This window comes from Zalophus californianus, chromosome 3 (assembly GCF_009762305.2).
Source record: "Zalophus californianus isolate mZalCal1 chromosome 3, mZalCal1.pri.v2, whole genome shotgun sequence".
Classification (NCBI taxonomy): domain Eukaryota; kingdom Metazoa; phylum Chordata; class Mammalia; order Carnivora; family Otariidae; genus Zalophus; species Zalophus californianus.
In genome coordinates, this window is record NC_045597.1 from 73,153,872 (window position 1) to 73,166,280 (window position 12,409).

Genomic DNA, 12,409 nt, shown 5'->3' on the forward strand with positions numbered 1-12,409 from the left:
ATCAAGAGTCCCACGCTATACCGACTAAGCCACCAGGAGACCCAGTATCTTCTGGCTTTTTTGTATCACAAATTATAGAGCATGAACATATTCATCTACTTAATTTTTTTTTTCTTCTGCTGAATTATTTCCTTAGGAGAAATACTTAAAAATACTGAATCAAAAAGTACAAATAATTTTATAGCTTCATACATATAGCTAAACTGTTTTCCAAAGGGTATCAGAACCACTGATTTATGAGTTGTACCAATTTACAAGCAACTCCGTGTCAAGTGCATGCCTTGCTATTTTTATTTACATGTTCTGATGAATGTTACCAATGTTTTCCTACATTTACTTGTGTTATTTCCACTGTATGAATGCCAGTTTATGATCTTCACCCACTCATCAGTCAAGATTTGGTAGTAATATTTTAATGAGGTCTTTATAAAGCATATACACTAATCCTTAGTCCATGGAGTAACTTACCTTGTTAAGGTTTTCACTTTTTTTGGTTAGCTTTTGATGTACACTTTCCCTTCCTTTTTCATTAATTAATTCATTAAAATGTTTAAAATTTACTAATTCTGAAGGCTCAAACTTTCAAATCATTTTACCAGTTAATTTGTCATAATTTCCACCAAAATATGCTATGTAAGATTTTAATTTTTATATCATCAAGATAGCCATCCATCCCTTTTAATTTATTACACTCTTTCCAGACTTAGAAAATTACCATACTTTCAGATTTGGGATAAATTTTATTTACTACTACCTATTTTATGAAATGAAATAGAATTTTCTTCAAGTTGTCAATTATCCTAATAGTCTTAAAAAATCTTCACTTAAGGTATCTGTCCATGGCTTAATTTCACAGGATCTGCCTGCCAGTGTTTACACCAGTGCTACGAATTTTAATTACTGGCGCTTTGATACTATGTATGCTATTTTCTAAAATCCAGTAGAATTGTTCTCCACTCATTACTTTCAAGAAAAATGGTTCCCCTTAAGGAAAAGAGCAAATAAATACATAAATCACACTGGATGAGTTCAATGGTACACACAGCTTGTTCTGTCTTAATGTAGATTATTGACAATACTCTTTTTAAAGAGTTTTAAGGAAGTTCAAGCAAGGCAAAGTAGTGCCTAAAAACAAAAACCATGTTTTCCCTGAGGAGTTAGCACACTGTGCATTACCAGCTCTACATCCTATACCATGGTAGGTATTTCCTCTAGTACTTGTAATTTAGGGGCAGTTTAGACCAGGGGTCAGCAAATAGTTTCCATAAAGATGGCCAGATAGTAAATGCCTTAAATTTCAGGGCCATGCAGTCTCTGTCACATATTCTTCTTAGTTTTGCTTTTGTTTTTTTGTTTTTACAATCTTCTAAAAATGTCAATACTATTCTCAGGTTGTGGGCTCTACAAAAACGGGCTGTCAGGCCACAGTCTGCTGACCCCTGAGATTTAGATATAAACCTATACAAAGACTAGGATTTACTTCTGGAGACCCCTTCTACACTCTGTGACTCCAAGTAATTCATAAGGAAAATGCATTCCTTCCTTCCTTTGTAAACTGTCTCTCTCCTAGCCCTTTCAAAAACACAAAGCTCACCTCTCAAATGAACTGATATACCTCCATCTACCTAAGTTCATCTACTCACCTAATTCTCCATTTAGAGCACTGGGCCTACTGTGCTTTTACTATTCTAACACTGGATTACTATGCCCACAGTTAACAGTAAATGAACAGATAACATGTAGGACAAGACTCACGATGACTTAAAAGAATTCAACTTTTAAAAAAGATTTAAATATAAAATTATTTTTGTTTTTCCCACCCATTGCTTTTGTGACATTTTATCACAATGAAAAGATCCACAATGAAAAATTCTGTAATTATTCATGTAGATGTTAAAAAACCTGCCTAGTCTAGAAATTGTTATTAAGTAGATATACCTGATAATTATTAATAAAATATCTTCTAGGCTGGAGCAGAATACATCTACATCTAAGTCTCTTAGTCTTTGTAGAAGATGCAACTCTGCAAACTATAGATGGCATTGTGATCTTAAAAATCCAGATACAAATTACCTTGTTAAGACAAGAAATGATATGACTGAGGTCAATCCAAGGAGCACCTGCTTCTGTCACCTGATGGAAAAGATGATCCCTAAAGAGTTTCAAAAGATAACGGTCTCCAGTCTCCGACCAGGTAGGATCCTTCTGAAACCTAGGGAAAGGTAATATTTTACCTCAATAACTCACACTATATATCACATGGCCATGTTGATGCTTCAGACTCCACACTAGTTTTTTTTTTTTATTGTTTTCTCTGATAAGTAAGTAGGTGTGTGTGTGTGTGAGTGTGAGATTTATTTTTTTAATCCTCCTAAAGTTATAAGGAGGCCAAAAAAAAATCTGTTTTCAAATTTTATGTGTAGATTGCTAAATTTTTAAAAATAATTTCACACAACATGAAAGTATATGAATACCAGTTTCTAGTTCTCAAAGGCAATCATCCCTTATACACTCCTATTTTATAATCACTTTCATATTTAAGCTTCTACCATTAGATAAAATGGAGGAAAAAGAAAATGTCTTTAAAGATCTTTAGAAATAGGTTGAAAGAGATTCTTTTCCTCTTCTCACCTTTAGGATACAGAGTAGAGAGGTATGATCAGATATGTGCTCAACTTTACTGGTAAACATAAAACAGAAATGTTTAAAAGACAAAAACAGGGTAGATTTTGGTTTTCTACCATCATGAGCGGATGTGAGAGTGCTGCCAGGAACTAGAGAACAGTGACAGCGATCACCTGGTCAAAACAATCAGTCACTTTCCAGTGACCTCTGGAACTTATGGTCTAGTGAGGAAAAGGACGTTCAAATAACCAAAGAAAGTTGCATATTGAGATAATGCCATTAAGAAAACAGGTACTGGTACACAACAGAAACATGAATTCATCTGGGAAGGGAAGGGAAGCTTCCTGGAGGAAGTACGCCCTAGCCAGAGGCATCAGTATTTGCAAGGAACAGAGCATGCAGCACTTCAGAAACTTAGCAAAGGTCAGTGGCTGGATGGCGTTGGGGGTTGGAAAAGAAAGAGGCCAAAGGAGAGACAGAGAGTAAAAGCAAGGAGGGGGAAAAGAAAATACAAGGACAAAGAGGGAGAGAAGGCAAGAGAGGGGAGGAGAAAATTAAAAGGAAAAAAAAAAAGAGGTAGATCTGAAGCAAAGATAAGGGAGAGATCAGATTATGCAGTCTTGGTTAAAAAACGAGGTCTGGGGAAAAAACAAACAGGTCTGTATTCTAAGAACAAGATGGAAAGCCTACCACATGGTTGAAACACAATCATATGAGTTTCGCAAAGATCACTCCAGGGACTTTCAATTAAAATGCTAATTAAACACACCCATTTATCCGTTTCCTTTCAAAATCCCACCAAATTGATAATAAATGTCTAAAAAGGGGTATAATAAACATGCAAGAACAAAGTGACCAGAAGCAACAACAGAAGAAAAAATTGGAAGGTGAAAAACAGGTAAGTGATATGATCAGCTGACTTGAAAAAAACTGAACTCTAATGCTACAAAATGCGAACAAAAAAAGGGGGAAGCCACAAAAGCAAGCCCTACCAGTTAAGCCCAGGAAGGGAAATCATTGGTACTACTCGAAGTGCAGGTATGGACTAAAGCTGGAAACAGCAGAATTGATGAAAAGTTCTATAAATAACAAATAGATAACCTCTCTCTCATTCCCACCTCCACTTCTGCTTTGCAGAAATTTGCCAGAAAGGGTACCAGAAATCTTTCTAGATAGGGTGAACAAGGAAGCTCCTGCCTTCAGGATGCCAGGAAGAGCAAGAGATAGTAGCTAAGACTATTTAACCAACACTTTCCTGCTACTTTGGCTACCCAAAGCTCGACTATGGGTTTATACTACAGACAAAAAGTTGAAGATTTTTTTTCTGGATACGGACTTGCCCAAGAGAAATTCTAACATTTAAGAATCTACCAAAAACAAACAAAAATTATATATAAAAATATCACACTACTTTACCACACATTCTACAGTCCCTGACCCTGTAAGGACCTTCCCGTTAGCTTTTTAGATGAAAAACGTCATTTTTAAAAAAGTTCATTCATTTATTTTTTAGTAATCTCCATACCCAATGTAGGGATCAAACTTACAACCCCAAAATCAAGAGTCACATGCTCTTCCGACTGAGCCAGCCAGATACCCTGAAAAAGGATCATTTTTAATATGAATGAATAGCCAAGGATCAGAAATCCTTTGGAGAATGAAACAAAACAAAACAAAAACTCTTGTTTCCTACGAGATATTGCAGGGAACAGAACAGAACTTAGAACAAAACAAAACCTAACCAAAAATCTATAATTGAGAGTCTCAGAGAAACAAGAATTAGATGCTGTAAGACATTTAGAGAACAGAAAGTTCTTGAAAATTAAAAATATGACAGCAGAAACTTAAAAATTAAAAAACATTAGAAAAAAACCTTTATTTTTAGACAAAATAAATTGAGATAATTACCTAGAAAGTAGAACAAAAAGATACAATACAGAAAACAGAAGAGAATATTAGAAAATCAACTGCCATGGTCTAACATCTGAGCAACGGGAAATCCAAAGGGTGAAATTATCAAAGAAACAACGAAGACAACTTCTCAGAACTGAAGGACATCAGTTTCCAAGATTAACCTTTTAATCTGCCCACCTGTTACTTCATCAGAATGAATCAAAAAAACCCCACACCAAGGTAAATCACTGTGAATTTCTGAACATCACTGATAAAGACTCTAAAAGCACAGGGGAAGGGAAAAGGTTTGAAAAGAAAATGGCTTTGAATACAGAGGTTAAAAGACAATGGAGCAATGCTTCAAATTTTGACAGCAATTATCATTACCATTACTTAACTATGTACTAGAGATACTAGCTGACACAAACACTCCAGAGAAATTAAAAGTATAGAAATTAGGAAGGAGGAAATGTAACTACAATTATGTGGAGATAGGATTATGTATATGGGAAACCCAAGAAAATCTAGTGAAAAACTATCCAAACACTAAGATATCAGGGTACAAAATTTACAGGAATCAGTAATTTTTATGTGCACTGATAATAAGCAATCTAAGAAGAAAGAATGGGCGGGGGATTTGCAGTTACAATAGCAACAAGAAAAAATACCTAGTAAACTTAGTGTGCTACAACAACGTAAGGAACAACTTCAGCACTTAAGAACAGTAAAGTAGGTGTCAACAAGTATGATGACAGACCATTACCTTGGTTAAGAAACTCAACATCTATAAACACAAATGCTCCTTAAGTTTATTAATAAACATGTTATCTTCTCAATAAAAATACCATCAGGTTTACTGATTTTTTTTAAATAAAAAAGCTGATTCTAGAATTTATACAGAAAATTAAGCAGTTTTAGGAAAACAATAAAAAACAGGCAACTAAATGGAGGTAAGAACTAGCACCTACTAGATTTTAAAATGTCAGTAATGTGAAAGAAGTGCTGCCTTAAACCAGTGCAGAAAAGCTAGACTATTCAACACATAGCTTTTGGGCCACTGGGTAGTCTTCTGAGGGGAAAGGGTGGAGGAGTTGAATACATACCTCACACCCTATATAAATTCCACACATATAAAAATTTAATATGAAAAAAAAATAAAACCATAAGTACTCTAGAAGAAACCATGAGATAATTCCTTTAAAATCGTGGAAGTAGAAAAGGCCTTTCTAATTGTGATTCAAAAATCCAAAAGCTTTTATAAAAGAAGTTTGATCAATTAGACTATATATAAAAATGTCTGCATGGAAAAAAATTAAGCAGAGTCAAAAGAAAAATGACAAACTAAAAAGAAAACAGTCACAAAGGATAAATCTCTCTAGCTCCTATACATCAAAAAGACAGATAATTCAACTGAAAATAAAAATGAGCCAAGGATATGGACAGAAAAAGGAACAGAAATGGATCAAAAACATAAAAATGGTAGCAAACATGCTCATAAGCGTTAATACAAAATAAAACTGCACTGAGATTCAATTTCTCATCTAACAGGTTGACAAAAATCCACAAGCTGAAAGAGTATTGTTGGTGAAAGACTCTCATGCATCGTACACTGGGAAACCCTTCTGTAAGGGTTTACAGTCACACATCCACAGATCTAACAATCACAACTGGGCCTATATTTATGCACACATAAAATTAAGTATGCATAACTCAGTCCCTGAAGCACTGTTTATACTAGCAAAACACTGAAAACAACTCAAATGTCTATTGGTAAGGAACTGGAGAAATAAATTATAGTGTATCTACAGAATGGACTATTACATAGCTACATAAATTATGGAAGCAGAGCATTACGGTTAAGAGTATGGACTCTGGAACCATACTGTCTGGATTTGAATTCCGGCTCATATACTCACTAATGATGTAACCCTGGAAAAGGTATTTAACCTCTTCTTTTTTTTTAAAGATTTTATTTATTTATTTGAGAGAGAGTGAGAGAGAGCAGGAGCAGGGAAGAGAGGCAGAGGGAGAGGGAGAAGCAGACTCCCCGCTGAGCAGGGAGCCCGACATGGGACTTGATCCCAGGACTCCAGGATCATGACCTGAGCTGAAGGCAGACGTTTAACCACCTGAGCCACCCAGGTGCCCAGTATTCAACCTCTTTATGCCCAAATATCTCTGTTAAGTGGAATACTAATGGTACCTGCACCACACGGTTGTTATGAGGAGTAAGGTTAGGGCATATTTGTAAACTACTGAGAATAGTGTTTGGTATATGCCAAACATACCTAAACAAAAAGATTTCCAAAATATAGTTAGGAGGAAAAAGCAACATATAGAACACTGTGCGTGGTTTACAATTTGTATATTTTAAAAAGGGGGAGGAGGGAGATAAGAATATATCATTGTAACTCGGGAAGAATATAAAAGATTAATGGGAGAAAGTGGAGAGACTGGGAATGTTACAAGTATGAAAGATTTTTTTTCACTGCAAACCCTTTTCTACTTTTAAAAAAACTGGTTCATATTAATCTATTCAAAAGATTTAGTTAATAAAAAGAATTTTCGGAGGACTATCTAGAATTTTATACCCAATCATACTATCAATAAAGTGTAAAAATAGAATATATTTTCAGACTTATAGACTCAAAAAACTCACCTTTCTCAGGAAGCTACAGGAGGATGTGTTCCAATAAATCAAAAGAATAAACCAAGGGAAAAAAGCAAGAAACAGGGTATCCAACACAAAGGGAGAGACAATGAGAATTCCCAGGATAATAGTGAAGGGAAACTCCAGTTCTAAAGTGTGAGTGTGAGCAGGCTTAAAGCGCAACCAGCCCAGATAGGAACAGAAGGACAGAGGCTCCAGGGGCAATTTCTCTAAGGGTGAGAAAAAAAAAAGGAACTGATAGGTTACCTATTTTTGACCATATGGAAAGGTGTTTCATAACTCTGGCAGCTAGTTTGGAATAAACTGGTGGTCAATATTTTTTCATTTTCTATATAAGACAATTATTAACCCCAGGAAAACAAAAATCAAAAAACAAAATACAAAAGAAAGAAAATATAGTCATGGTTTACAATGTGGTGCAACTAGGAACAACATTGACCCTGTTACAGTAATGTCAACACTGAATAAAGATTTAACTCAAAATTATGGGCTAAGCGGTAAAATGTGAATACTTGTGTGTGTGTGTGTGTGTGTGTGTGTGTGTGTGTTTGGTTAAGGGAAGGGGTATGAAAGATAAAGTCTCATCTTCCACAGGACAAAGTCATTAGCTGAGTTAAATACTGGGGGGAAAAATCAAGAAATAATACTACAAGCATACTAATTTTTAAATAAATAAATGCCAGAAAAAACAGCTAAAAGTTTGGGCTTTTTTTTTCCCCAATGTCATCTCTTCTTTTAGAAAAATTATCACAGAAAATACTAATTGAGTTTTTCTTTTTAACTCTGAAGAAAGGGAAGTGAACATGAATTTTGCGGTCAAAAAATCTCCCTCAAGCAATATTTATGTATCATCTATTTCTATTAACCGAGGTAACATTCCTGAAACATGTCCTGAAAGTGACAACAGCTAGAGTATCGCTCCACCTGTCTTTGACAGTTACTACTTAGTACAGACAACAACTCTACTTCTTTCTTGAACATATGGTAATTTTAACTTACAAATGAGGCAGAACTAAATGACAAATAATGTAAAAGTGGTGGTGTCACTGATATGATTGCTATAAATAATGCCCTTTAATAGAAGATAAGGGGCATGCAACAATTAGACCTCTCTGAAGTCTCTAATCTGACTATGGCAAACTGAACTGACCATGCTTCAAAAAGGAGACAGGGTAGAGGCCATACTGATAGTCATAAAACGTTCCCTCGTGTACAAACCACAATGGAGATTTCTAGCAGTATCTTTTCTGTATGTGTATGTGTGTGTGGAATTCCCAAGAACAACCAGATCTAAGCTATACTTGAAAAACAGCATCCTAATGGCTTCACATAAGAATTTTTCTTTTTCCAAATAAAGCCAGTAAGAATAAGGAATACTCATTGCTCTTAGCGCCCTTGATTGAAAATATATTGTAAAATACTGTAAATCCTTACTCCGGCCTCTCATTGATTGTTCCCAATTTTGCTAGAAGCCTAAACAGTCTTCCATTTTGAACCTCCTATAAAACATTTTGAAAAGAAAGAGAGTATTAATATTCCAGCTAACTGAATATAAAAGCAAAATTTTACAAAACTGGTATCCTACACCAATATTACCTTTAAACAATAAATCCTAGTATCCCCACCTTTTGGTTATAGTTTTGAATATACTATTTCCATTTCATTCAACAGTAATACTCAAGAAGATCATGCAGCTGGCGATTTTTAAGAATGGTTAAAGTAACTTACATGAAAAAAAAATCAAGACTGTGTCAACTGAATGTAGCAAAATCATGAAAAAAAAAAATGCCCAAAGGATAGAAAAAATTAAAATACTGAACATTAAGTTTGGACAAATATATCTGCAAACGGTCTTAGCCAATTATGTAGAATATTTAGCACAGAAATTACTATGTTTTATATCTCCCTACACATATAGGTGCCAAGTGTGTATATCTCTTTTTAACTAGACTCTTTACCTTTGCAAGGTCTTCCTCTATGACATCATTTCTCATTTGAGCAGCATCCAATTGAGTATAAAATCGAGCACCAATCATGGGCATGATGTCATTTACACTTCGCATCCTGTTTTGGTCAGTCAACAAATACCTGGTGAAAATAAAGAAGCATCACTTGAATGCCAAACATGTAATTTAAAGAACAACATAACCCACAAGCACATAGCTATTGCTGCTGCCATCATATTAGTGTACATAAATTTGAAAACATTTTTTCATGCAAGTCAAGTTCACTTTCAAGGCTTAATGATTTCTCTGGAAAATTTTAAGAGCCAATAGAAGAAACATGTCTCTTTCTCTACATTTTTGCTATTATGAAAATGAGAAAGGAAAGTTGAGTAGGGTCACACTTAATCATTTCCATTCTCAAACGCTTCCTTACAATAGTGGGACACGAAGAGATTATTACAAACTTTTTTGGAGTGGTGAAATAGGGGGTGGTTGTACGTGAAGAGATTTTTCCATTGCTCTTCAAAATAATTTCTGAAACTAAAACTGGGTCTTGAGTTTTGATAAATCAAACAAGGCTCAACTTTTTAGGAAGCTGCCCTCTGCTCTGCAACTTCATTTACCAGTTGTCATGGTATATTATTTATTTCTGAGAAATCTTCATGCACAACATATATCAGAAGAGACCAATTCAGTTTCTTCTACCATTATAACTGAGGCAGAAAAATACTACATTTTGAAAGGCTACCTGCTAGAATACAAAGATGACCATGACCTGTTACTGCCTATCCTGACAGGTGAGCCATTTCCTAACCATTCTCATTAAAGTAGCCTCCCCCCTTGCACTCTCTGCTTATAATTCTATCTTAGCTTCTTCATAGGACTACCTGCAAACATCTTATTTGATTACGTATTTGTTACCTCCTCCCCATTAGGGTGGAAGCTCCAGAAGTTGGGGGTTTTGTTCATCTTGTTCAAAGTACCTTCAGCATCTGGCACAGAACAGGCATTCTTTTGTTGAATAAAATACTCCTGTGGATAATCTATATCTTAGCTATTTATCTGTAATGACGGACATATTTATATCTAACTACTTATTACAAGCTTTGTGACTTTGGCAAGTTACTTTACCTCTCCATGCCTCAGTTTTGTCATCTCTAAAATGGAGCTAATTTACAGGGTTATTGGGAAAATAAATTCATTCACATCGTTTGAAAGTGCCTGATACATGGTTTGGTGCTCTATAAAGTTGTTATTAGTTAGTATGAAAGTATGGCTTTTTAATTTACTTTTTACTAAGGAAAATTTCAAACATTTTATTAAGGAAAATTTCAAACATTTCTAAAAGTAGAACAGTATAATGAAGGTCCATTTACCCATCACCCGGTTTCGACAATTATTAACATATGGCTAGTTTGTTACATTTATATCCTTTACTCTCAAGTTTTTTAAAAAGAAAATTTGGAGATTACTACTTGAGATTATTTGAAACACCTAGATGTTGCAAATTAAGGCTAGGAATCACTGATGTGAAAATTTATGAAACAAATATTTCCATTTGGGAAGAACAATCATCTGATTATTAATAGGAACACTGGGCAACCACTGGTTTCCAGTGCTGTCACGAGCAGGACATTTACACCAGTGTAACAAAGCACAGGTAGGCAGCCCCATCCTCTAACCCTCCATTCCATATCCAGGGCTAGTCCAAAAAGAAACTGAATCATCCAAGACTACACAGAAAAATCGGAAGGAACAGCTGAAAACTAAGACACTGAAAAGGATCAATATGCTCTAACTGCTTCTAGAACAGAATAGGAAAAATGTCAAGAGATAGCCTAGCATCTGTTCTATAGAATAACTTAGAATAAGAATTATGGTTGTCCACCCTCTGGAATTCCCCAATGTGAGATCTATCTTAGGGAAAAGTCCTTCTCTGGTGACAGTACTCCACAGTGAGTTTCTCCTAAGTCAAATACATTTCAAGCCTATACTCAAGGATTTCTTGAGAGTCTGAAGATATTGGAATAGAAGCAAAGGGATCTTGATGAACATGCTTTCTGGGATGGATGTTTTGGCCACAGAGTCTGTAACTGGATTGCGTCTGAGGTTTATTTATGACAGCTTTCAGAGAGCTACCTATCATGCTCTAGAGCAGCACCATCTAACAGAACTTTCTGAGATTATGGGTATATTAGCCAGAAGCCACATGTGGCTTTCGAGCTCTTGAAATGCAGCTAGTGCAACTGAAGAACTAATTTATTTTATTTTATTTTAAACTTAAAAGGTTTATGTAGCTAGTGGATACCAATGCAACTTTAGAGGCCAAATGTTTAAAACATCAATAACTAAACACATTAATATACGAATTTATTCAAATAAATATAAACGTAACAAAAAAGAAATTAAAGTTGTTTAACTGTGTTCTGCCTGATTTTTAATAGTAAGAACTAAAACAGAATCACTATTAAAAGGCCTTTATGAAAAAGCTGTCTCATCTCATATGATCATTACATACAGTTAATCGTATAGTTAAACTTACAAAATCAGATTCTTCAGGTCAGAGGAGTAGTTGATTGTCACCAGTTCCATGGCTTTCTGTAAATTCTCTCGCTGAATTCCTGCCAAAGAGTTGCAAGCCAAAGCCAACACAACTTTTCCTAATGATATCAGATCTGCTTGCTGACATGAAAGAATAAATATAACTTTTAATTTTTTTTTATAAGGTACAAATGTAATAGACCGACACTACAGCCGGCACCCTTACAAAAAAGCTGTAGGACTCCCAGCACAGGGTTCTCAAATACTGGTGCTCAGAGTCACCTGGGAGCTGGAAGATGATTTCTGAACCTCTCCACCAGAGATTCTCATTCAGTAGGTCTGGGTGACCAGGCCCAACATTTTTAAAAGCACCCAGATAATTCTGATGAATGCAGCTCCAAGAAACATAACTCTGAGCAATTCACACGCCAACTACAGAATTGCTGCTTTAAAATTTTTAAAAAAATTTATACAGAGCTGACATTCTCATTATAAGAAACTTAAGGCTGGTCACTATATACTCACTTTACTATGATCATTACAATTTATAATATGCCCCCTTTCCACTTTCCATTATACCCAATATACAGAAGGAGTTTGAAGAATTATTTGAAGAAAAGTTATTCCATTATTCCGAACACAACATAACCATTACCTGATTTCAGAGTATGTTTTTTAGAACATCGAAAATGCTGCACACCCCAATTACATCCTGTCTACCCTTGTTTCCAAC

At 35.1% G+C, this 12,409-nt stretch overlaps 1 protein-coding gene across 6 annotated transcripts in view; it reads right to left on the bottom strand.

Annotated features, from left to right (window-relative positions):
* Positions 1 to 12,409, bottom strand: part of PAN3 (poly(A) specific ribonuclease subunit PAN3) — a 129,238-nt gene that overhangs the window by 3,253 nt on the left and 113,576 nt on the right. For all 6 annotated transcript variants that reach the window (XM_027591457.2, XM_027591455.2, XM_027591459.2 and 3 more), the window contains 4 exons: positions 11,678 to 11,817; positions 9,148 to 9,277; positions 8,624 to 8,688; positions 2,074 to 2,212 (listed from right to left, as the gene is read on the bottom strand). In XM_027591457.2, the coding sequence (XP_027447258.1) occupies positions 2,074 to 2,212; positions 8,624 to 8,688; positions 9,148 to 9,277; positions 11,678 to 11,817 (474 nt within the window). The remainder of the gene's footprint in view (positions 1 to 2,073; positions 2,213 to 8,623; positions 8,689 to 9,147; positions 9,278 to 11,677; positions 11,818 to 12,409) is intronic.